At 42.2% G+C, this 22,184-nt stretch overlaps 1 protein-coding gene across 1 annotated transcript in view; it reads left to right on the top strand.

Moving 5' to 3' along the window:
* NSG2 (neuronal vesicle trafficking associated 2) overlaps positions 1 to 22,184 on the top strand; it is a gene marked incomplete at its 3' end in the record, with an annotated part of 56,268 nt that overhangs the window by 11,461 nt on the left and 22,623 nt on the right. The window contains exon 2 of the mRNA XM_081232890.1: positions 4,834 to 4,917. Coding sequence (XP_081089016.1) covers positions 4,834 to 4,917 — 84 coding nt within the window. The remainder of the gene's footprint in view (positions 1 to 4,833; positions 4,918 to 22,184) is intronic.

Below are 22,184 nucleotides of genomic sequence, written 5' to 3'. Positions count from 1 at the left end.
AGAAAATATGGTATAGCTAAAGAGAGGAGCAGATGACTGAGGACTGACACAGGGTCAGTCAACCTGTCTGTTGGCCTAGTTTGAACTCAGTGGTTTGAGAAGTGTTCTGAAGCCAAAAGAAGTGTTTTCATTAGAAACTCACTCAGGGCATAAGCAACATCTCATAGGGGTTCAGGGCAAAGTAGTATATGGATTTGAAGGAGGGCTATGACCCCAACTCTGCTTAAACTCAACATCATTCCTGCAAATGGTAAATGGTATATTAAATATATATATTTATTCAGGTAATATATACATTACTTTTTATATATTGAACTTGATATAAATGAAATCACACGGGACATAAAAAATACTTTTTTTGCATCAGATTTCTTTAGTTCAATATAAAGTCTGTGAGAGTCACCCATGTCTATGTAGCATTGCTGTGTAACATTCCATCTTATGAATAAACCACAATTTATCCATTCTCCTGTTAATAGACATTTGGGTTATTCTCAGTTCTGTGCTATTATGAAACAAGTGGCTATGAACATTGTTGTGTGTATCTTTTGGTGGATTCATAATATTTTGAGGTGATTTTTTGCTGGTGCCGAGAAATCTATTGGTTTTGTTATACTTATTTAGTACTTGACCATCTTACTAAATTCGAATAGATTTTCAATTCATTTTTTCTTGGAACACATTTCTATCAGATAGAAAGCTTTTCACCTCAAGTACTAGAAAACCCAATCTAAATTGGATTAAGGTTCAAAAAGTATATATTTGCTCCCCTCCCCGCCCCCATGACTGCAGGGTACAGCATGTGTCTGGTTTCAGGCAAGGTGTGATCCAGAGGGCAGGGTGTCATCAGGGCTCATCTTCTCTTCTCCGGGGTCCTCTTGGCTCTGCCCTCTTTTGTATGCTGCCTTTGACCTCATCTTGGCTCCTCCCCATAGTAGCAACAATTGCTTCAGCTGTTTCAGAAAGTCCTCACCACACCATCCAGGGGAAGAACATGTTCTTTAGGGAACACTCATAAAGAGCAAGGAGGTGTCTTCCCCCAAGTTCCCAGTCTGTATTGCCTCATATCTCTTTGATTCAATTTAGGTAATATGCCCATCTCTGAGCCAATCAAATTTTGTGATCAATAGAATAATAGGCTCTGATTGGTTTAACCTAATTAGGGTCCATCCTTGCCATCAAGAAAGGCATCAGTTCCACCAAACCACATGGCTGCCACATGGGACAGGGGTGAGTTCTTGAAAGCAATATCAGGCGGCAGGGGGGGTTTGATTGAAGAAGGAAATGGATGTTAGAGAAGCAACCACAAAATATTTATTATGACAATTATAATGATATTGGCTGTAATGGTTATTCATTGTCTCATTCCAATAGTAATATTTGTTTAGTTTTGTCTCCTATCTCAACATGTTGGCCTCTGCATGAGGTCTTGAAAATTTACATGGAATGATATAAATGGTTTAGGGCTTCTTGAGAAGTTTTGGGAAAGGTGTTTATAAAAATAAAGGGGCAGAGGGAAAGACTAAGAAGCTTAAGAAGAAGCTAAGATCTAAGAAGCTAAGTGCTTCTTAACACTTGATGTGTTATGTTTGAGACCAGTCTGATGGCTAAGGATCTAGAAATGAAGGACTCAAGCTAAGAGATGGTTAAGATGGGCTTGGCAATGTGGGAAGGCATATTAGTTTTCTGTTGCTATGTAACAAATTATCAAAGCTTTAGTGGCTCAAAACAGCACAAGTTTATTATCTCACAGTTTGTATAGGTCAGAAGTTCAGGCACAGTTTAGATGGGTTCTGTGCTCGGGGGTCTCATGGGTCTGAAATCAAGCTGTCAGCTAGGCTGCATTCTCATCTGGTTCTTGGGGTCCTTTTCCAAGCTCATTCAGGTTGTTGGCAGAATTCAGTTACTTGTGGTGGTAGGACTGAAGTCCCCATTTTCTTGAGTGACCTGGCTGTTGATTGGGGTCATTTTCAACTCCTAGAGTCCACCCTCAGGTACTAGCTGCATGGCCCTCTCACAACATGTTGACTTACTTCTTCAAGGCCAGCAGGAGAATCTCTCTCCAGTCTGCTGTGACCGAGTTTGCATAGCATACTCATGGGAGTGACTATGCCATCATATTCACAGGTCCTGTCCTCACTCTTGAGGGAGGAGATTATACAGTGCATGTACACAGGGGTGGGAAGCTTGGAGACCATCTTAGAATGCTGTCTATCATAAAAGGCAAAAGCAGTTATTGCCCTAAGGCTTATAGGTCACATGGCACACTGACCAGGAAATTCACTATCTTAGAAATAGACGTTGAGATGTATTATAATATATTTTTATATATACATACAGACGTTAGATATATACACACACACAACATGGGTGATTGGGAGAAGAAACTATAATTCCCAGTTTGTGAATATTTCTAAAAATGCGGATTCAGAGAAATGATCAGACACCTAAATTTTCAATATACTTCATAGCCTGTCAGTTGATCTAGTGATATTCCAAATATTTTTAATCATTACAATTTGTAGAATATATTTTAAGTTCACAAAACACCTGCACATACATCATTTCATTTGGCCCTTCCCAGAACGTTGTGAGTTTCTAATAGAAACACTTAGCCTGTGAACCATGCCTTGGCATTTACTCTTACATTTGTATTAGCACTTAACTCTCACTAACACATTGAAGTTCACATGACACCAAAACAGCCAAATGTGTAGATTACATGCTATTTTACACTTTTGTTTATTTGACCATGTGGTGCACTTTGCATAAAGTATCTTGTCTTGTTCACCCAGCAAACTTCTATTCACCCTTGAAACCTTTTTTTTCAGACCATGCTTGAACGGTATTTTTCTTGAGAAATCCTTGCCTTGCTCTCAAAGGGCTGGATAGGGAGGACCTGCAGGCTGACAGGTGCAAGTGAGGCCCGATTCCATATCTGCCTCAGACATCTATTGGAAGAACATTTGGCAGCACTCAGAGTCAGTGTTCAAAAAAACATTGTTATTGAATGAACAGTCTGAGTGCTTAACTTATATTAACTCATTTAAGCCTCCTAACAACCCAAACAGGTAGTGATGGTTATTTTCCCATTTAATAGATGAGAAAACGAAGACACAGAAGGCATAGTACTTGAGCCAGATTCAAACCCAAAGCACAATGTTTCATCTCCCTACAATATTGACAGTATCAGTATTTGCCCCACAGTACAGAATTAAGTGAGATAGTTCATGTCAAGCGCTCAGTGTCTGCTGTATAGTAAATTTGCAAAGCATGAGGGATATTTTTATTACTTGTGGCAAAGAAGCTTCTGCTTTCCTATTCTTTGGAACAGGAGATAGAAAAAAATAAAAAGAACATTCCCCACCCCACTCCCCCACAAAACCCTCATCCTTGTTTAGCTGTACCATTTCTTTAAGGAAGCCAGGGCTCACTTTTTAATATTTGGAGGAGCAGAATCCAAAGGGGGTGGAGCACAGCAACAGAATTTACATTTGCAAATGAGTTCTAAATGTCAGGGAAGGAGTGATGTTCTAGATGAGCTGGGACCCAGATCCTCCTTAACTAACATATTTAAGTGCCACACCGTAGATGTTCAATAATAGTAGTTCCTCCCCATCCTTTCCTTTTTGAGCTATATTTTCTCCAAGGTATGCCTCACAGACCTTAAAGAAAATTCTTCATAGGATTCTTGCAGGAGTACATACACTTGATTATTGTCTCTAGGAAAACTTGGTGAAAGTTTTCAGTGAAAATTTGGTTAATTTAAGCACTAATGAGAAGAATGATCATAGTTAGAAGATTGCTTCCTTTGAGCTGTGTGACCTTGGACCAGTGACTTGACAGCTCTGTGCTTCAGTTTTCCTTTCAGGAGAATAGAAATAGCAGTGGTATGTAGATAAAGTATATGGAGGGCTTGATCTAGCTCTGGCACATAATAAACTATTCCAAAAGTATTACCCACTATCATCTCATTCAACCCTCAAAACAGCCTTGTTAACTACGGGTTATGATTAGGATTATTGTCCATATTTTACAGCTGAGGCCTCAAGACTCAGACAGCTTCTGTGTTACCCATGACACTGTGACACTTGGCAATAGTTATTGATTATATGTCAAGTTTCTTTTTTCTTCCACTTTGCCTACACAGTGGGATGGAGTTCCATAAATGTCTTGGCAGGTTGACAGCTTATCTTGAAAAGATATTAACCACCTCTGCAAAATATTCAGACTTCAGAAAAATAAGATGATACAATAGATTCAATAGACCTTTATGTTTTTCTTTGTGGAAGTCCCTAAATGAAATTGGAATTAAGTATATGTGCAAAAGTTTTGTTACAAGATGTTCATCATAACTTGTTTATATACCCTGAACTGTGGAAACAACCTACGTGTTCAACCATCAAGACTGGTTAGATTAATTGTGGTATATACATACAATGAAATATTAAACTATATCAAAAGGCAAAATGAAATCATATACTTTTCTACATGGAGAAAATGTTAGTAGAGTGTTGTGTGATAAAATGAAGTATGAATCCGTTTCATAAAAGTATATATTTGCATAAATAGCAAATACATATGCAGAATATGTGCATATATATGCATATAAAAACTGGAAAGGTGAGACCAAAATTCTCACCTATGGCTGTCTGCTGGAATTGGAAAGTATTATGGGTAATTTGAATTTTCTATTTTCTTGTGTTTGTTTGAGTGGGAGGCTCTTTATTTTCTGATCTTTATGCAATACACAGTAAATTCTAGTTACTAAAAAAAAGGAACAGAAAAGTCTTTCAAGTCTCTATGCATGCTAACACTGGTTGAACATTTCAGGTGATTGTGAAGACAAGAACGGAATATCAGCCCGAACAGAAGAACAAAGGGAAGTTCCGGGTGCCGAAAATCGCTGAATTTACGGTCAGTGTCTTGATGGTGTAACAGAAAGACTGGGTGTGGGTCACTGAGTCTGATCAAATAACTAAAGCTCTGCCTCTTGAGGACAAGTTATCCTCTCTCCTACTCTGAAATGTTCAATTTGATAATTGATAAATGTGTCTCATTTCTTCTTTTTCCTCCTGTCCCTGTCTCTCTGCCTTTCCATCACAATCTTCAGGAAATGTGATAGAAATGTATAAAGAAACTCAAATTTTAGACATTGGTTGATTGCAACAAATACAAAAAAGACAAAGGGAGAGACAAGTTGACTTCTTAGTGGTAAAAACCGAATGGTTGATTTTCTATTTATTGGTGGCCGGGTCACTAGGAGAACTGATGAATACATATCACTGTGATGAATTGTGTGAAGGAGTCATGAAGGCTGCTCTGTGAGGATGTATGGAGGAAGCTCAGGGAAGTACCCTGGGGAAGTCACTTAGATGGCTAAGGAGAGCACAGCTTGTGCAAAGGCCCTGAGGCTGGAGGGAAGTTGAACCAAACGTTGAATAGGAAAAAGGGCAGTGAATCTCAGCTCTAGGAGGGGTGTGGGGACCAGACAGAGATGAGGTATGAAAACTGGGCAGAGGGCAGACAGTCCCAGGCATGGTAGGCTGTATGGAGGAATTATTATTTTAGGCTAGATGCATGAAAGAAACCCCAAAGGACTTCAAGAAGAAGAAGGATATGATTAAACTGGGTTTTTGGAAAAAGCATGCTGGCTTTTACATGAGTAATAGAGGGAGGGTGGGGAGACTGCTGGGTTACTGCAAGTAAAAAAACAATAGTGGCTTAGCAAAGGAAGGTGAGTGGAGAGAGGCCTAAAAGATACTTAGGAGGCAATATCAGCCATGGAGGCAGTAGAATAAGTGGTTCTGTGGATGGATACTGAAGCAGTCTGGCTGGGTTTGAGCCCTGTTTCCACCTCATAGCAGCCATGTGGCCACAAGCTAGTCAATAAACCTCATTTATCAAATGACGATAATAGAAGGTTACTGTGAGAATGGAATATAGAATACATGCAAAGCACTTGGATCTATACATGATAAGTGCATGATTAATAGTAACTATTTTGTATCAACTGTGGCTGAGGGCTTTGGAAGTGAAAACAGCTGTTGGTTGGTTGTCTGTATGTATTTGTATAATGCATACTTGGTTGGAGTATGTATTATACAGGCATAAACATATTGGTCCATTTCTGTCCCTATCTTTCTCCCTGCTACATGTATCAGAGCAGCTGGGTGTGTGAGCCTGGGAGGGAATATGGCACCTCTGTGTACATCCCCCCAGAATGTGGGACTTCCCTGGATGTTGACCCCCCTCTTTGAGGGCAGGAATTGCTTTTATTTTTGGCTGTAGCTTTAGTGTCTGGCACACAGCATGGGCCCAGTGAACGCTGACCTGGCCTGAACTGCATGCAGGTATCTGCAAGAACCAGCAGGTAGTTGTGAGGGGAGGGTGGGAGTATCTTGGTGCATAATGTATGGACATCAGGCCAGGGAATAAAGCTGACCTGTCCTCCTGGCAGCAGAGATCATCAGAAGTATGCCCAGATTCATGCACAAAAAATGTTTACTGCAGTGTTATTTGTAAAATCGAAGCATTGGAAACAATGTTGGATTTTCAGCAGCTTTCTCATGATTCCATATGTAAGACCACATGCATAGGATGGGCTGTTTCAACAGTTTCTTAGGAATCACTTTTGGTGGGAGAGTTATTTAGTTTACTCTGAATTATGGGCTTTACGAGATATTTTCATCTTTCTTTTACTTTCTCAATTTTACATGAGCATGAATTGTTACAATAATCAGAAAAAAATTAGAATATTTAAAAAATTTGCTCTTTTTACCAAATAGAGTGTTACAGTTTTTGATGGAATTATTCCTTATTTAGCAATCATTTAAAATGATGGTTATGAAAACATGCAATAATTTGGGCAAATACTTCATAGAGGAAGCTGAGTGAAAAAAGCGGAGATTAAAATTGTATGTTTTCTATGGTTGGAACTATGAAAAACACCACAAGTATACAGAGGAAAAAGGACATGGAAGGAAACGTCTCAAAATGTCGTTTGTGGCTGTGTTATCAGCCGTGGTGTTGGACGATGTTGTCATTGTTTTTTTTTTTTTTCCTCTTTGTTGGCAACTTTTGGTGATGTGGCAATTTTATCATATTTGATGCCCACGAGTCCCTGAGAAGCTGATATAATCCCCTGTTTTTTTCAAGGGGAACTATGGCTCAGAGCAGAGACATGACCTGCTCACCCACTAGCAAGTGGCAGGGCCAGTGCTGAGAGATGGCCCCCCGCCTTTCTGTTCACCTATGCCGCCTGCTGTAGGTAACTATGGGTTAGAACAGAAGCGAGTCAGCTAAGAGAAAATGAGTGGCTTGTCAGGGTCCAGGGCCTGAGGAAGCACCCCACGCAGCTTGACTCAGTTGGCCCTGGGGGGTGGGAAGAAAGGACGTTGGGGTTTGGGGGCAGCCCTTTGTCAGCACCGACTGTCAGGTGTGGGCGGAGGGCCCTGCCGCTTGGAACAAAATGGGAGAAATGGAGCAAAATTGTTTGCTCTTGTAGAGCTGTGAGCATTTATTAGCCTGGCTTTTCACTTCCTTAAAGAGTGCTACACCTGGGCCGCGTGGAGGATGCATCTGCTGGGGTGAAGGTGGATGCAGCACCCTAGGGAGGAGGTTGTGCTGCTGGCCATTAAGAAGAGTCTGAGGCGGAAATAAAGACGCAGACCTACTAGAGAATAGACTTGAGGACGTGGGTGGGGAAGGGGAAGCTGGGACGAAGTGAGAGAGTGGCATGGACATAAATACACTACCAAACGTAAAATAGATAGCTAGTGGGAAGCAGCCGCATAGCACAGGGAGATCAGCTTGGTGCTTTGTGACCGCCTGGAGGGGTAGTATAGGGAGGGTTGGAGGGAGGGAGACCCAAGAGGGAGGGGATATGGGGATATATGTATAAGTATAGCTGATTCACTTTGTTATACAGCAGAAACTAACACACCATTGTAAAGCAGTTATACGCCAATAAAAATGTTAAAAAAAAAAAAAGAAGAGTGTGAGGGTCTGAGCTGTCAGCTACAGTGGGACTCGGGGGTTCAGCTGGGCTGTTATGAAGGTGGAATTGTTCCTGGTTGGAGAAAGGGGCATCAGGGGCTCCTCCGTGTTTGGCTTGGCTGACTGAGACGGCGGGGGGATGCTGTCCACTGGGTAGTGGTGGGGGACCGGGCAGTGGGAGACGCATTGAGTGGGAGGTGCCTGGGGACCATGGGAGGGGTGGGGCAGAGGCAGTCTGGCCACACTTGGATGTAACGGGTCTGGAGCTCAGAATGGAAATTTCAGCTAGACCACAGGGGCTGGAAGTCAGAGAATTCCCAGTTTATCTTAGAGAGCATAATGCTGGTAAACAGTGGCCGGGCTGCCCCTCCAGGATATTGCCCGTGGCAGAAGTAACCATGGGGATGGCAAAGATGCCTCCCTCCCTCATTCCAATATCTTCATGGAGGTGGAACAGCTTGTGAGTTCACATCTCAAATTTGACCTGGGGAGATCAGCTCATAACAATTCTCTATGAGAGAGTATGAGAGGAGAGAGCAGGGAGGGAGAGACGAACTAAGAAAGATTGAAAGAATCGCCTGGAACCTTTTTTAACATGAAGGCTCTTGCAGTCATTGCCAAGGGCCACAGACTTGAGAGGCCGTTCATCAGGCTTCTTTGAGAAGATGGGGGCATGCAGAGAGAAGCCCCTCCTTCTTTCTTAGTCCTGGGAGCTGGAGGTTCTTCTAAGGCTGATTATGCTATCGAAGGAGCTGGTGCATCCGGCCATGCCATCAGACCTGATTGTCCCCAGGCTCACCTGTGAGAAGGAACTGAGTCTTGCATTTGGAGGCTGTTTGTGCCAAGCTGATGAGAGCTTGGCACCTGCACTTTGGGGCTAGATTCACTTGGCAACTTGGGTCACACCCCTGTCACCTCTTAGCTTCATGACCTTGGGAAAGTCCCTTCACCTCTCTGAGCGCCTGATTCCTCACCAGTAAACCAGGACACAATAGCACAAAGTGTGAAGTCCTTGGCGCACTCTAGCTCTCAATGAATGATCATTTTATTCTCTTCCTGTTCAGATCCCCTTGCTTCAGCCTGGGTTCTTAGCTTGCGACCTAATTAGCTGAATTTTGTGTGTTGGTTGAGACAGACCTGGTCCTCCCTTTCTTGGATTTTTCTCCCTGGAAATATGGCTGGGAAAACCTGGAGGAACTGTTCTAAGTGTAGCCAGTTCAATGTCAGGATCCATGGGTGGCTTCTGTCTCTCTACAGTGACCTAGGGAGCTATCTCTTTGCCTCCTGGGGAGTGTAGGCAATATTTTTTGGTAGGCTACTTCTCAACACATCCATTATAAAATGAATAATCCTAGTACCTGTTAAAAATGCCTTTACATCCACTTTTTAGGCTAACAACAACCCTGTGTACTTGTTACCATTATTCTTATCCCCATTTTATGGACGAGGAAACTGAGGCTCAAAGAAGTGAATTGTCTGACAAGGCCACGCAGCGAGGACGTGTGAGAACAAAATAAGAACCCAGCCCTAGGGCTCCACATCCCACCCTCTGTGCTACACCTGATGCCACCTTGCCACTGTCCTTGCCAAACTGTGGCCTGCCTGACTTCATCCCTTCCTGCCCTTTCTCCCCTTTCTTCTTTGTCTTGATCAAATTTGCTCTGGGCTGGGCTGGATGCCTGTTGCTGGGAGACACACGGATATGCAAGACAAAATCCTTGCTCTGGAGGAGCTTGCAAAGGTGTGGATTAGACAAGAGTGTTCTGGCCAATTTCTTGGAATACTGTCCCTGTATGGTCACTTCCTCTGGGATGCCTCCCTTGATCCTCTGAGCTGGGTTTGGTGCCTCCTCTGGGCTCTGCAGATCATACGGGGTTCTCGAATGCTGCTGTACTGTAACTGGCTACTCTGGCATCTTCAGCCCCCTCCAGCCTCTGGTCCCTGGAGGGTAGGGTCACACTGGCCCACTCCTGTGTTCCTAGTTCCCAGAAGAGGGCCTGGCATAGAGTGGGTGTCATGTGTGCTGCAACTTGAGCCCCAGCCTTTTGGTACCGCCTCAGTATTCATCCCCAATAACATGCTGAGTCTGGGTTCAGGAAATCTGACTCTGGTGGCTATGGCCTGGATTAGCTCAGATTAGAGGGTGTCCGGGCGCATGGGGAAAGATCCTGGGGATGCCTACAGACCAGACCCTGAGCACAGTCAGTGGGGAGAATCCAGAATGGGAGGGATGCATTAGTGTAAAGGGACCAGAACCCACCATTCCCGTCAAGCAAATGGACGTGTTAAAATAAAGCTGGTTGGGGAGAACTAGAAGTGAGAGGTTAGCAATTTTTTTTTTTTTTTTTTTTTTGCGGTACGCGGGCCTCTCACTGTTGTGGCCTCTCCCGTTGCGGAGCACAGGCTCCGGATGCGCAGGCTCGGCGGCCGTGGCTCACGGGCCCAGCCGCTCCGTGGCACGTGGGATCTTCCCAGACCGGGGCTCGAACGCATGTCGTCTGCATCGGCAGGCAGACTCTCAACCACTGCGCCACCAGGGAAGCCCCGAGATTAGCAGTTTTTAAGGAGCTGGTGTCTGTGGGCTATTATTAAAAACAAACGACAACAACAAACCAACAAAAGAAAAATAAACAAAAATCCAGTTGAGGCTTCAGGCCTAATATGATAGGTGCGGATGTTTCAGTCTTCCATCCAGTCACTGATCCACTCAACTGTTTGGGCTTCTGCTCTGCTCGTGACCTGACCTGTGACTGGCGCTTTGTGTAAGGTATCCCACTGAGTGATCCCAACAAACGGGGCTGGCGAGACGGTCGCCCCACTTGCAGGTGAGGGAAACAGGCTCAGAGAGGCTGGGAATGTTCCCAAGTTCCACGCCCAGGAGGCCGTGGAGCTGGGATGTCCTCGCAGGTCCTAAGCAGGGGGCCATGGCCGGGTGTAAGAGGTTAGGGAAGCTGCCGCCAGTGGAAGGGAGCCTGACGACCAGTGAATAGCTCCCGGGGGATGCTTCTGGACCAGTCTCCCTGCCAGATGTTTCTTTCCTTCTCTTTCTCTTCCACCCAGCCAGGGGATGGGGGTGTTTGCACTCTGTCTCAGGCCTCAACTCTGCTCACATTCCTTCTAACTCCAACCTGGGAAAGACATGGCAAAACACCAGAATCAGCCTCCCCGGCGGGGTGTGGGGAGAGGGCTCCATCTAACAGCCGGCAGACTCCAGGCCCCTCTGCTTCCTGAGCGTCTCTGGTAACTGTGCTTCCTTCTCTGGTCTCTGTCCTCACCCATCATCTCCTGGCCCTTCCTCCTTCTGGGTCCCTCTGCCTCCTTTCTCAGCCCCCTCCTGCCCGTTCTTCTCACCTCCCCAGAGGAGGACTCTTTCTAACGTGCATATCCTGCAAAGACACTGCCATCCTCTCACCCGGCCGTAGCTTCCGTCGCTCACCTGCCTTCTCCCTGACCTGCTCGAAGCCTTGGTCCTTTCCTCGTGACACCATACTTCGTACGCCTCCTTGTCTTGGTCGTGCTGTCCCTTCCCACTGGAATGCCTTTCCCACCTCCATCACTGGGCAAATTGGGCATCATTATTCATCCCTCAGCACCCAACTCAGATGGCTCTGGCCTGTGAGGGCTTTTTGCCTGCCAGCCCTTGCGCAGTCTGTCCTTCCTCCTCGGGATTCTGCACCTGCTATATAACCCTCCAGTTCTACAGCGTTGGCATCAACATTACCTGCTGTGTCTCCTACTGACTTGAGGCTGGGATGGTGTCTTCTTTATCTTTGCTCCCCAAGAACCTAGCCAGTGCCGGCCCACACTAGGCACCAAATGATGTCTTTAATGACTAAATAAACAGGTTAATGAGCAAACAAAAATATCTGGCTGATGGAAAATGACACATTGATAAATACCAGAGCTCTGGCTGCCTCCTTTTCAATATCTTTATTTAAAATCGGGGCTCTATCTTTGCTTCTAAGCTTCTTGCTGATGACACATTCTCATAAATGTCCTCTTCTTGATGTCACATTCCCTGGGAGGTGAGACCTCATTTATAGCTTTGCCATTTGCTTCTACCAATTTTTCATCAAAACCCCAGGGGCTGCCCTCCATTGGTGGGATTCTAATATTTGCTGACAGCAGCAAATGGGGATAAGCGATTTTACTTTATTATCCGTTATCTTGGTTTTTATTGCCCTCTTTTTTTTTTAACTTTTGAGGAACATTTAAGGTAAGTTATTAAAAACACTGCCTGCTGGCTTAGGAGCAGAGTCATCAGCTGGAACGGAAAGAATTTACATGTGAGTGCTTGGCGGAGAAAATCTGCAATAGTATTTGATGTTTATTATTGCACTTCTGGCTAGGGTTTTATCAAAAATCAGAATAAAGATGTAGGCCTATGTTTATGGCTGGGTGCTTTCTCCTGGCCTCATGGAATGGTACCATTAGAGTGACCTTCAAAAACATATATTATTGAGAACTGAAAAGCAAATGTGGTTTAATTTTTTTTAACAAACCTTTCCCTGGGAGAGAAAACAGCCGTGGTGCTATCTCAGGAGGAATGTGCTCAGGGTTTGGATGGGGGACTCTGGGAGATTCAGTGACCACTCCACAGCCTAACGACTGGGCTGCTTTTATTGCCAGGTTCTCATTCTCATTGACTCAAACGTTGGCAAATAAATGCTGTAATAAAGCAAGTCACTTGTTTATAAGTTTAGTGTAGATGACTTCTTGAGTTTAGTGAATATTCTTATTTCCTATGGGACTCTGTAGGAGTTGGCTTATTAAAAGTTTGCACGCTGCTTGTTAAACTGTTGGAAATTTGTAGCCAACCATGGTGGGAGTATTGACACCATGGAAATGAGCAAACACTGTAAATCATGCATCACCCCCTTTTCTCAGCCCAGGAGGGTTTACCAGCACACTCGTGTGAAGGGCACTATGGAAAAGGGGAAATACATGGGCCGGGGGTTTGACACTGTGGGTGTGTATGAACTAAAGCAAGTCACTGCATCTCTCCGAACCTGTGCTTCCCAATCTGTAAAATGGGATAATGCTGTCTACATCATAGGCCTGGCCTGAGGACAAAATGAGATGCTATAAGCCCCATGGTAGCTTGATCAATGTGAGCTGCCTCTTGTCGTTATGTGATAGTTTCATTGCTGGGGAGTTGGTCATCCGGCTAGACGGAATGTTTCCACCCAGAGTGGGTCTCAGTGGGAAGCCACACCTGGCTCCATCTCACTAGGCCCTCTGTCTCGACTGACATTGCCCTGGCTCAGTAGCTCCTCCTCGCCCACCATTCCTGCCGGGCCAGCTTTTGACCTTCCAGCTTCATCCCACCTTCCCCTTTCTACCTGTTATGTAGTCAGAACGATCATCAGATCCTGCTTGAGAAATCTCTGATGGCTCCCCACTCCGACAGGCAACAATGTGAGGTTTTTGCGTGATATTGCAGGCTTTTGCAAAGGTGGTCCTTGCTGCTAAGTCCCTCCACCATTCCAGTGTCCTCAGAGCTCCAGGCCTCTCATGGCTCTGTAAAACCACCATGCCCTTTCACCCCTCCAGGTCTTTGCCCGTGCAGTTTCCTCTGGCTCTATTGCCAGCCCACGTTTTCCACCTTGTGGACCAGCTCACCTCCTCCAGAAACCTGTCCTTGATTCCCCAAGTCAGTTTCTCATCTGGAGAATGTCCCAGCCTTTGCCTGCACCCACCACTGCTCTGAGATGCCACATTGGCTTCAACTAGAGTTCTCCTGCTACCTGGCTGGATTGCTGAAAGTAGTGCAGAAGGTAGGGCTTCATAAAGATTTCTCACAACCCATGTTGGGGTAATGAAAGGAAGATGTTTGTGGAAAGTAAAACAAGATTTAAAAAATTATTATTTGTAATTAATTAATAACAATAACTTCATTTCACTGAGCTCCTATTATGTGCTGGGTAGTTTGCTAGTCATTTTCTATTTTATCTTTAACTCTTGAAGTAGGCATTATTTTTGATAGCCAGATGAGGAAACCAAGGGTCAGAGAGTTTAATTAAGGTATTCAAGGTCATGCAGCCAATAAGTGGCAAGAGGCAGGCTTTTCTGGACCAGAGGGGTATGTATGTCTATGGTATGTGTATGAGAGTATGTGTGTATGTGTGTGTTCTTTTGTCTCTATCAGCTTCCAAAGCAGGAAACCCTGTACATATGGGTAATTGGCTAACTTAAACTAAACTGAAAAGTGGTTGCTAGAATACTAAAATTTTGCTGCCTATCCCTGTTACTTGCCAAGCATTAGGCCAATTTTGCTTTGGCTCTCTTCTTTTTTCTCTTTAAATACACTGTTTGGCCAAGTCCTAAATGCATTGATCCAAAAGAGAAGAGAGAAGCAAACATTTCCCAAGGAAGACATGCCATTTTCCTCATGGCTTGTCATGTGGCTTGTCTCATGGTCTCCTCACACAGTGGGAGGATTAATCTCCTGACTGTCTTACTCTCTGGGCCTCTGCTGCTGCAATGTGTGATTATTTTAAACGGGATTAAAAAAAAATGATGATGTTTAAGCTCCTGGACCTGTCAGAGGAAGACAGGTCCTAACAAAGTGACTGTGTGGTTTTTCGTGTCACCACCATGTTCTATAATTATAAGAAAACTAGTCGTCATAGCAACTGCCACATAGGCCTGGCTTCCTCCTGGAAATGCTGGCAAGCTCCTCGGCTCTGTGATCCGAGCAGTTGCAGGCGGATTTGGTTCTCAGAGGGGATTCAACTCTCACTTGGGCGATAATCATGAACGCATTCTAAGACTCCACAACCCGAACTCAGTTTTACTATGCAATCTGACAGACCTGGGTTTGAATGCTGGTTCTAGAACTCAGTGGCTACGTGGGCAAGTCATCTCACTTGCATGAGCCGCAGTTTCCTCTTTAGTAACATGGGTATGCCAACGTCCACTTCGGAGGGTTGTTGTAATGACTGTGTTTAGGATGCGCCTGGCAGAGTGCCTGGCACACAGGAACTCTGATATATACTAGACGTCTTCCCATTCACCTCTTCACTGTGAACAAATGAGAGAAGAAAAATGCTAAATTAGAGAAGGATGGATGTTTTCATATTCTTTTATTATTATTATCATCATCATTATTGTTATTAATTTTGGTAGCATTTGTAGCTAGAAAAACAAGTTAGTAAATCAAAATTCTAGGCTGAGTCATGTATATCACGGAGAGAATGAGAGAGATGAAAAGAGAGAAGAGAGAGAAAAAGTAAATGAATATTCAGCTAGATGAAACTGATTTGATTTATTTTTTTCCTTATCTTTAAAAAATTTTTTTATTTTGCATTGGAGCAGAGTTGATTTACAATGTTGTGTTAGTTTCTGGTGTCCAGCAAAGTGATTCAGTTATATATATACATGTATCTACTCTTTTTCAAATTCTTTTCCCATTTTGGTTATTATAGAATATTAAGCAGAGTTCCCTGTGCTATACAGTAGGTCCTTATTAGTTATCCATTTTAAATATAGCAGTGTGTACATGTCAATCCCACACTACCAATCTATAGCTTCCCCCCCACCCTTCCCCCGGTAACCATAAGTTTGTTCTCTACGTCTGTGAGTCTGTTTTGTAAATAAGTTCATTTGCATCATTTTTTGTTTTTAGATTCTGCATATAAGTGATATCATATGATATTTGTCTTTCTCTGTCTGACTTACTTCACTTAATATGATAATCTCCAGGTCTATCCATGTGCAACTGATTTGATTTAAAATTCCTCCAACTTTTTTTTTTTTGGAAAATTGCATTTCTCTGAGGCTAAGAAAAAGACATCTGATCTCAGGACTTCCTGGCGGTCCAGTAGTTAAGACTCCGTACTCCCAATGCAGGGGCCGTGGGTTCAATCCCTGGTCGGGGGAGCTAGGATGCCGCATGCTGCATGGCGTGGCCAAAAAATAAATAAAATAAACAGTGAAACTGGAGAAAAAGTTCAAAAAAAGCAAAAAAGAGATATATCTGATCTCTAAAAAAAAAATTCTAAAATGAGTAAGGAAACCTGGTTTCTGGTCTCAGTCTCAGAGCTTCAGTTTTCTCATCTGTAAAATGAGGAAGTTGGGTGGGACAGTCCCCAAGGGCTCTTCTGTCTGAGATGTTCTAAGACAGTGGTTCTCAATCAGGGATGCTTTTGTTCCCCAGGGGACATTTGGCAATGTCTGGAGACATTTATGGTTGTCACCATTCTGTGTGTGTGTTTGTATGTATATGTGGTACTGGTATCTAGTGGGTTAAGGTCAAGGATGCTGTGAAATATCCTATGATGCACAGGACAGCCCTCCACAATGAAGAATTATCCTACCTAAAATATCGATAGTGCCAACGCTGAGAAAACCTTGGCCTAGGATTTATCGCCATATTTATTTGTCTGAAAATAAGAATTACATCCCACCACGACATGTCAGAGTTGTTGAGTATTCAGTTTCTTATCTTAGCCATCTCCTGGAGAGTTGAAGCCCTAGAAAAATTAGTAAAAAGACAAAAGACCTCTCAAGGTCCTAAGCGACTTACTAAAATATGAGATGGTCACAGGAGGTGGGAAAAATTAATTCCTTTGAATTTTCTTTACCCTTGGTACTGCATAACTCTTAATGGATCAAAGGTGATTGTTCATGGGCAAAGTAAAATGTACAAAATGCAATTTTAAATCCATAAACAGCTTTATTATTTTTCTATATAGGACAAAAATATTTCAATTGCATCCCTCATTTTCCAGCTTGTCTTTGATTTTGACATTCCAAGTCATAGACAGACATATGTCTCTTCTGAGAGTCATGTGTGATCAGTTCTCTCTCCTGCTTAAAGCCATTCTGGGGCTTCCCTGGCCTTCAGGGTGAAATCTGAACTCCTTAGTCTATTGTCCCTGGTCCTCAGAACCTCTTTCTCCTCTCTTCAACCTCCTCCCCTTTCTGACTTCACACCCCTCCCACCAACCAAAATTACTCGTGGAATCCTGGGCATACTCTGCCCTATCCTGCCTCCACTCCTCCAAATAGCTGTTTCCTCCACCCTGAGTGCTTTTTTCTCCCCCATGGTCTAGCGGGAACCTTTTCGTCTCATAGGCTGGCTCACACATCACCTTCTGGGTGAAGCCTGTTCTAATAGCCCCTCCTCTCTTCCCCACTGTCAGATGTGGAACTGACCCTTTCTTCCTCTGGGACCTTACTCACTGGGGAGTTTGTCAACTTGACCTCCTCTGTGCAGTTATTTCCTTACATATGTTTTCCCATGGCCCGAAGAAAGCCTGGACTCTTGAGGACAGACACCACCTTTGATTCACTTCTAAATCCTCTACTATGACTATCGACCCTGGGACCTTGGTGGTCAGTAACTTTTTAAATGAGAGTAAGAATTGGATGAAGGTAGTCAAAGGAATAAAATTCAATTTATAAAAAGATAAATAAGTAATAAGGATGTAATGTACAACATGATAAATATAATTAACACTGCTGGATGTTATATATGAAAGTTGGTAAGAGAGTAAATCTTAAGAGTATTTATCACGAGGAAAAACTATTTTTCTTTTTCTTTTATTTTGTATGTATATGAGAGGAAGGATGTTCACTAAACTTATTGTGGCAGTCATTTCATAATGTATGTAAGTCAAAAGATTATGCTGTACACCTGAAACTTATTCAGTGCTGTATATCAATTATATCTCAATAAAACTGGAAGAAAAACAAATAAAGTAAAAGTTTTGGAGATTCCATGTAATCAAATGCCCATTGAAGAGCATTCAGATTGCGGTGTAGAGTATATTCTACACAGATAATAAGTTGAAGGCAAATAAAATCTTCTTTAAACTATGAAAAAAGTAACACATATAGTACACGCACAAAATTCCAACACTATGGAAAGGCATAAACTGAAAAAAAATCTCCCTTTTTCTCCTTTCATAATCCTTCTCCCCAAACTATCCATTGTCTAAGTCTGTGCTATCCAAATTGGAAGCTCCGAGTCGCGTGTGGCTATATGCATTTAAATTAGTCAAAATAAAATAAAATTAAAAATTTAATTCCTCAGTCACACAAGCCACGTTTCAAGTGCTCAATAGCCACATGAGCCTAGCAGCTACCATACTGGACAGCTCAGATTTATAGGACATTTCCATATTGCAGAAAGCTCTATAGAACAGCCTAGGAATATCTCCTTATGTTTCTATACAGAGGCGTTTTCTACATGTCAGCATATTTGTATTTATATATGCATACGCACATTTGATATTCTTTTTCATTTTCTCAAATGGGACCATTTTATATACATTCTTCTGTACCTTGCTTTTTTTTCTCTTAATAATATATCTCGGAGAACTTTCCACATCACCACATTGAGATCCTTTTTTGTTCTTGTTAATGACTGTAGACTGAGGATTTTCACAATCTTTCTCAATCAGTCCCCTATTGTTTTAGCTTTCAGTCTTTTGCTGCTAAGAACTCTGCTTCAGTAATATTCCTAGTATGTGTATTTTCACACACACACACACACACACACACACACACACATCTTTCATGTATTTTACAAGTATATTTGTAATGTATGAGAATCTTTATCTTAAAAACTTTGCCAAAGTGAATGTGAATTTTCAGTTTTAATAGCTTTTGCCAAATTACCTTCCAAAAATTTCCCACCACATATATATCCTCCATTGCCAGCACCAGTTTTAACAAACTTTAAAAGTTTCACCAATCTGGTATATAGAAAATGGCTCCTCACCTTTGCTTAAGTTTGTATGTCTTTCATTACTGGTGAGTTCGAGCCTCTTTCCATTTACCAGTTGCCTGTTTGTGTCCTTCCCGGAAAACGTCCTACTTGGTTGGACCACTTGCTGTTCCTTCCTGTTGATTTGCTTGGCCTCTTCCAAAAGCTGAGAACTTAGTCATTCTCACTTATTCAGTATTTTCTCAGTTGTTCTTTGCCTTTTTGTTTTGTTAATGGTGCAACTTCTTTCTTATATCTTCAGTAATTCTTACTTTTGCTTTATAACTCAAATTAATCACACACTCCACAAGGCATAAAGGAAATTATGGGTACATTTGACTCTATAAAAATCAAAGCCTTCTCTCACCCTAAAGTCATGTTTTCTTCTGCTGCTTTTATGATTTTTTTTTATGTTAAAATTTGGATCCCTCTGGAATTTGTAAAGAGCAGGGTAGGAATCCAGCTTGACTTCTTTTTGAATGGCAGTTTGACAGTTGATCTATGATTATTAGTTAATCCTTTCTCTCTTTGACTAGACATGCCACAGTTTTTAGATACTGCATTCCCATATGTATTTGAGTTTACTTCTCTGCTCTCTTTACTTCCATGGATCTGACAGTTATTTGCTATTGATAACAGAGACAATGCTAAATTGTCTCAATTACGTAGTTTTATAATACATTTTAAAATCTGTGTAAAATCTCCTTCTCTTATTCCTTTTACATTTCAGGAACTCCTAATACATTCTTGCACATTTACTTCTCCAGGTAAATATTAATATATATTTTAGGTCCAAAAAACTCCTGCTAACTTTTTAAATTTGGGTTACATGAATTCAAAGATTAACTTGAAGAGAAGCTACATCTTTAAAGTATTGAGTCTATTTAGAAACAAGATTTAACTTTGCATTTGTTGACACCTTCTTTTGAGGTTCTCAACTGTGCTTTAAAATCATCTTTACAGTTCTTATTAAATTTATTCCGAAGTATTTTACCTATTTTTTGTTGGTATTGTAAAAGGCCCTTTTCTTCCATTATATTTTCTAATTTAATTTTTATTAAGTTTTTATTTATACTTAATAAAAATGTTTTTGAATTTTGTACATTTATTTGCCACTAGGCAGTTACCAACTTCTCTTGTTGTTCCAAATAATTTGTCAAAAAATTTGATTCTTTGGGTTTCTACATATATAATTGTATCATCTGTCCATAATACTAACATTGCTTCCCTTTTCTGATACTTAGTTTTCTTAGGTTATTTCCTTTTTGAAATTTTTAGACTCCTAATGTCATTTTCTTGTCTAATTGCATTGGTGAATACCTTCAGATCTGCTGTTTCTAGCATTTCACCATTTAAATTTTGATGGATTTTTTTCCCCCTCAAATGCCCTTTCTGCATTTATGGAGATGATCACATGGTTTGTCTTCATTGACCTAGTATTATGGTAAATTATACTGATAGACTTTTAAATATTAATGCATTCTTACATAGCCTCATTTGGTCATGGTGTACCACTGAATTCTGTTTGCTAATATATTATTTAAAATTTTTGCTTTAATAATATTGTGAGGTTGTGTTGAGTTTTCTTCTCTGTGCTGTCTTTGTCAGTTAAGGTTGTTAGTGTTATGCTGTGTTTGTAAAGAGAATATACATGCCTTTTCCTTTCTCCATGTTCTAGAAAATTGGAAAGAGTAGAGAAATAATGTTTCTTTGAGTCTTTTATAAAACAGAATTAACTCATAAAATCCTCTGGCTTAGTGTTATTGGGAGGGTGTGGGTAGTTTTCAGTAAATACGTGAAGAATTAATAAAAAAATTCCATTTGTACCCAGCTACCTCTCTACAGCTTTAAAAGATGACATTATGAGATGCACCCACTGTCATTCTCCTAATTGTAACTCCCTTCAGTGATTTTTCTCAAAGTGGCCCCATTCAGTCAACAATTATTTATAGAGTAGCCACTGTGTCACCGGCCTTGAGGTAGGTGGTACAGGTGATTCATGGAAGTACCTGACATGGCCCACAGTCAAATGTTCCCAGGAGCTGGCATACTGCTGAAACCTCCATTTATGTGAATTTGATTTGAAAGAAACATCATTCATCATTGAATATTAATAGAGCTCGGGGCTCTGTATTTACAGATCACCCTTTAGGCACACATTCGTCATTCTTGGATCTAGAGTAAAACATCTCACCCCAGGCTGCACACAGAGATGCAACAATTTGTCTTTCCTTTCTGTATTTGAGCCTGCTCCGTTTCTGATGCTGGTCTGCAGGGTAGGGCCACATCGGTCAGCAGTGGGTGGAGCCCGTCAGACCTGCCTTACTCGTGGACTTTCCCAGTGTGACTCACTTCTCTTTACCTCCTAGAACTTTAGACTTTTTAATCTGTAAGATGGAGATACTAATCCTGTTTTGTGATAGTTAAATGAGTATGTAAATGTAAAGCATCAAAACACAGTTGGAACCCATTTTTTTTTGGTATTTCCCAAAGTACCTAGCTCAGCACTGGGCTGTGAAGAAGACATTCATGGAATACTCGTTTAGGTCTGGACTATTTTTAGAGCTCTCGACTGATTCTCCTACCTCCCAATTTCATCCCATCCAATTCAATTTCCACCCATCCAATTTCCATTTTAAAACAATGGAGCCATGTCAGTGAATACCAGATGTCAAACATCTGTTAGCTCTGGAGTGCTCACAATAAACTCTTTAGTCTGACACCCATGCTCCTTCTTGAGCTTGCCTCTGTTTACCTTTTAAGCGTCATCTTTCATGTACCACCCACACCTCCGTATCTTTGCACAGACTGTTCTCTCTGCCTCAATCACCCTTTCTCCCTCTCTTTCCAGGCTGGCTTAAGAACCCCTTCCCCAGTGCTTTCTCCATCACAGTGCTGCTCACTTTGCCTTCTAAAGTCTTTCTTAAGGGCAGAGGCCACACATATGTCATCCCTGCATCCCATGTGCCTGGTCTAGACCTGCTATGGACCAGGTGTTCCACCAGTATCTGTTGTCAGGTGCATGATTAGTCTTTGGGTTACATGGTAAAATATGAATGAGATTTTCTCCATTTTAGTTCTCTGAGGAGCCTGGGGGAAACAGTTCTTTAAAATATGAAAATAAGACCAGGAAAATCAATTGCATTTCTTGGCTGCAGGAGACGATGGAAAAGCATGACTTTCCTGAGCCTCCTAGGGCACGGCCCCATAATGGGACGTTAGAGGCACGTTTCATTTTAACGTGGATTTAAGTGGGGCCCAGGCTGGAACTCACCGAACAATTCAGCCGCCCACTGCTTGTGAAATTCGGGAGCAGGCGTGCTTGAAAAGCCCTGCATAGCTCCTGTCTTCTTCTTCTTCTTCTTTTTTTTTTTTTTTTTTGCTGTACGCGGGCCTCTCACTTTGTGGCCTCTCCCGTTGCGGAGCACAGGCTCCAGACACGCAGGCTCAGCGGCCATGGCTCACGGGCCCA

This window comes from Mesoplodon bidens (assembly GCF_964165515.1).
Source record: "Mesoplodon bidens genome assembly, chromosome: 4".
Classification (NCBI taxonomy): Eukaryota; Metazoa; Chordata; class Mammalia; order Artiodactyla; family Ziphiidae; genus Mesoplodon; species Mesoplodon bidens.
Note: the sequence above shows the minus strand (reverse complement) of the source record. Positions and strands in the feature narration are given on the sequence as shown.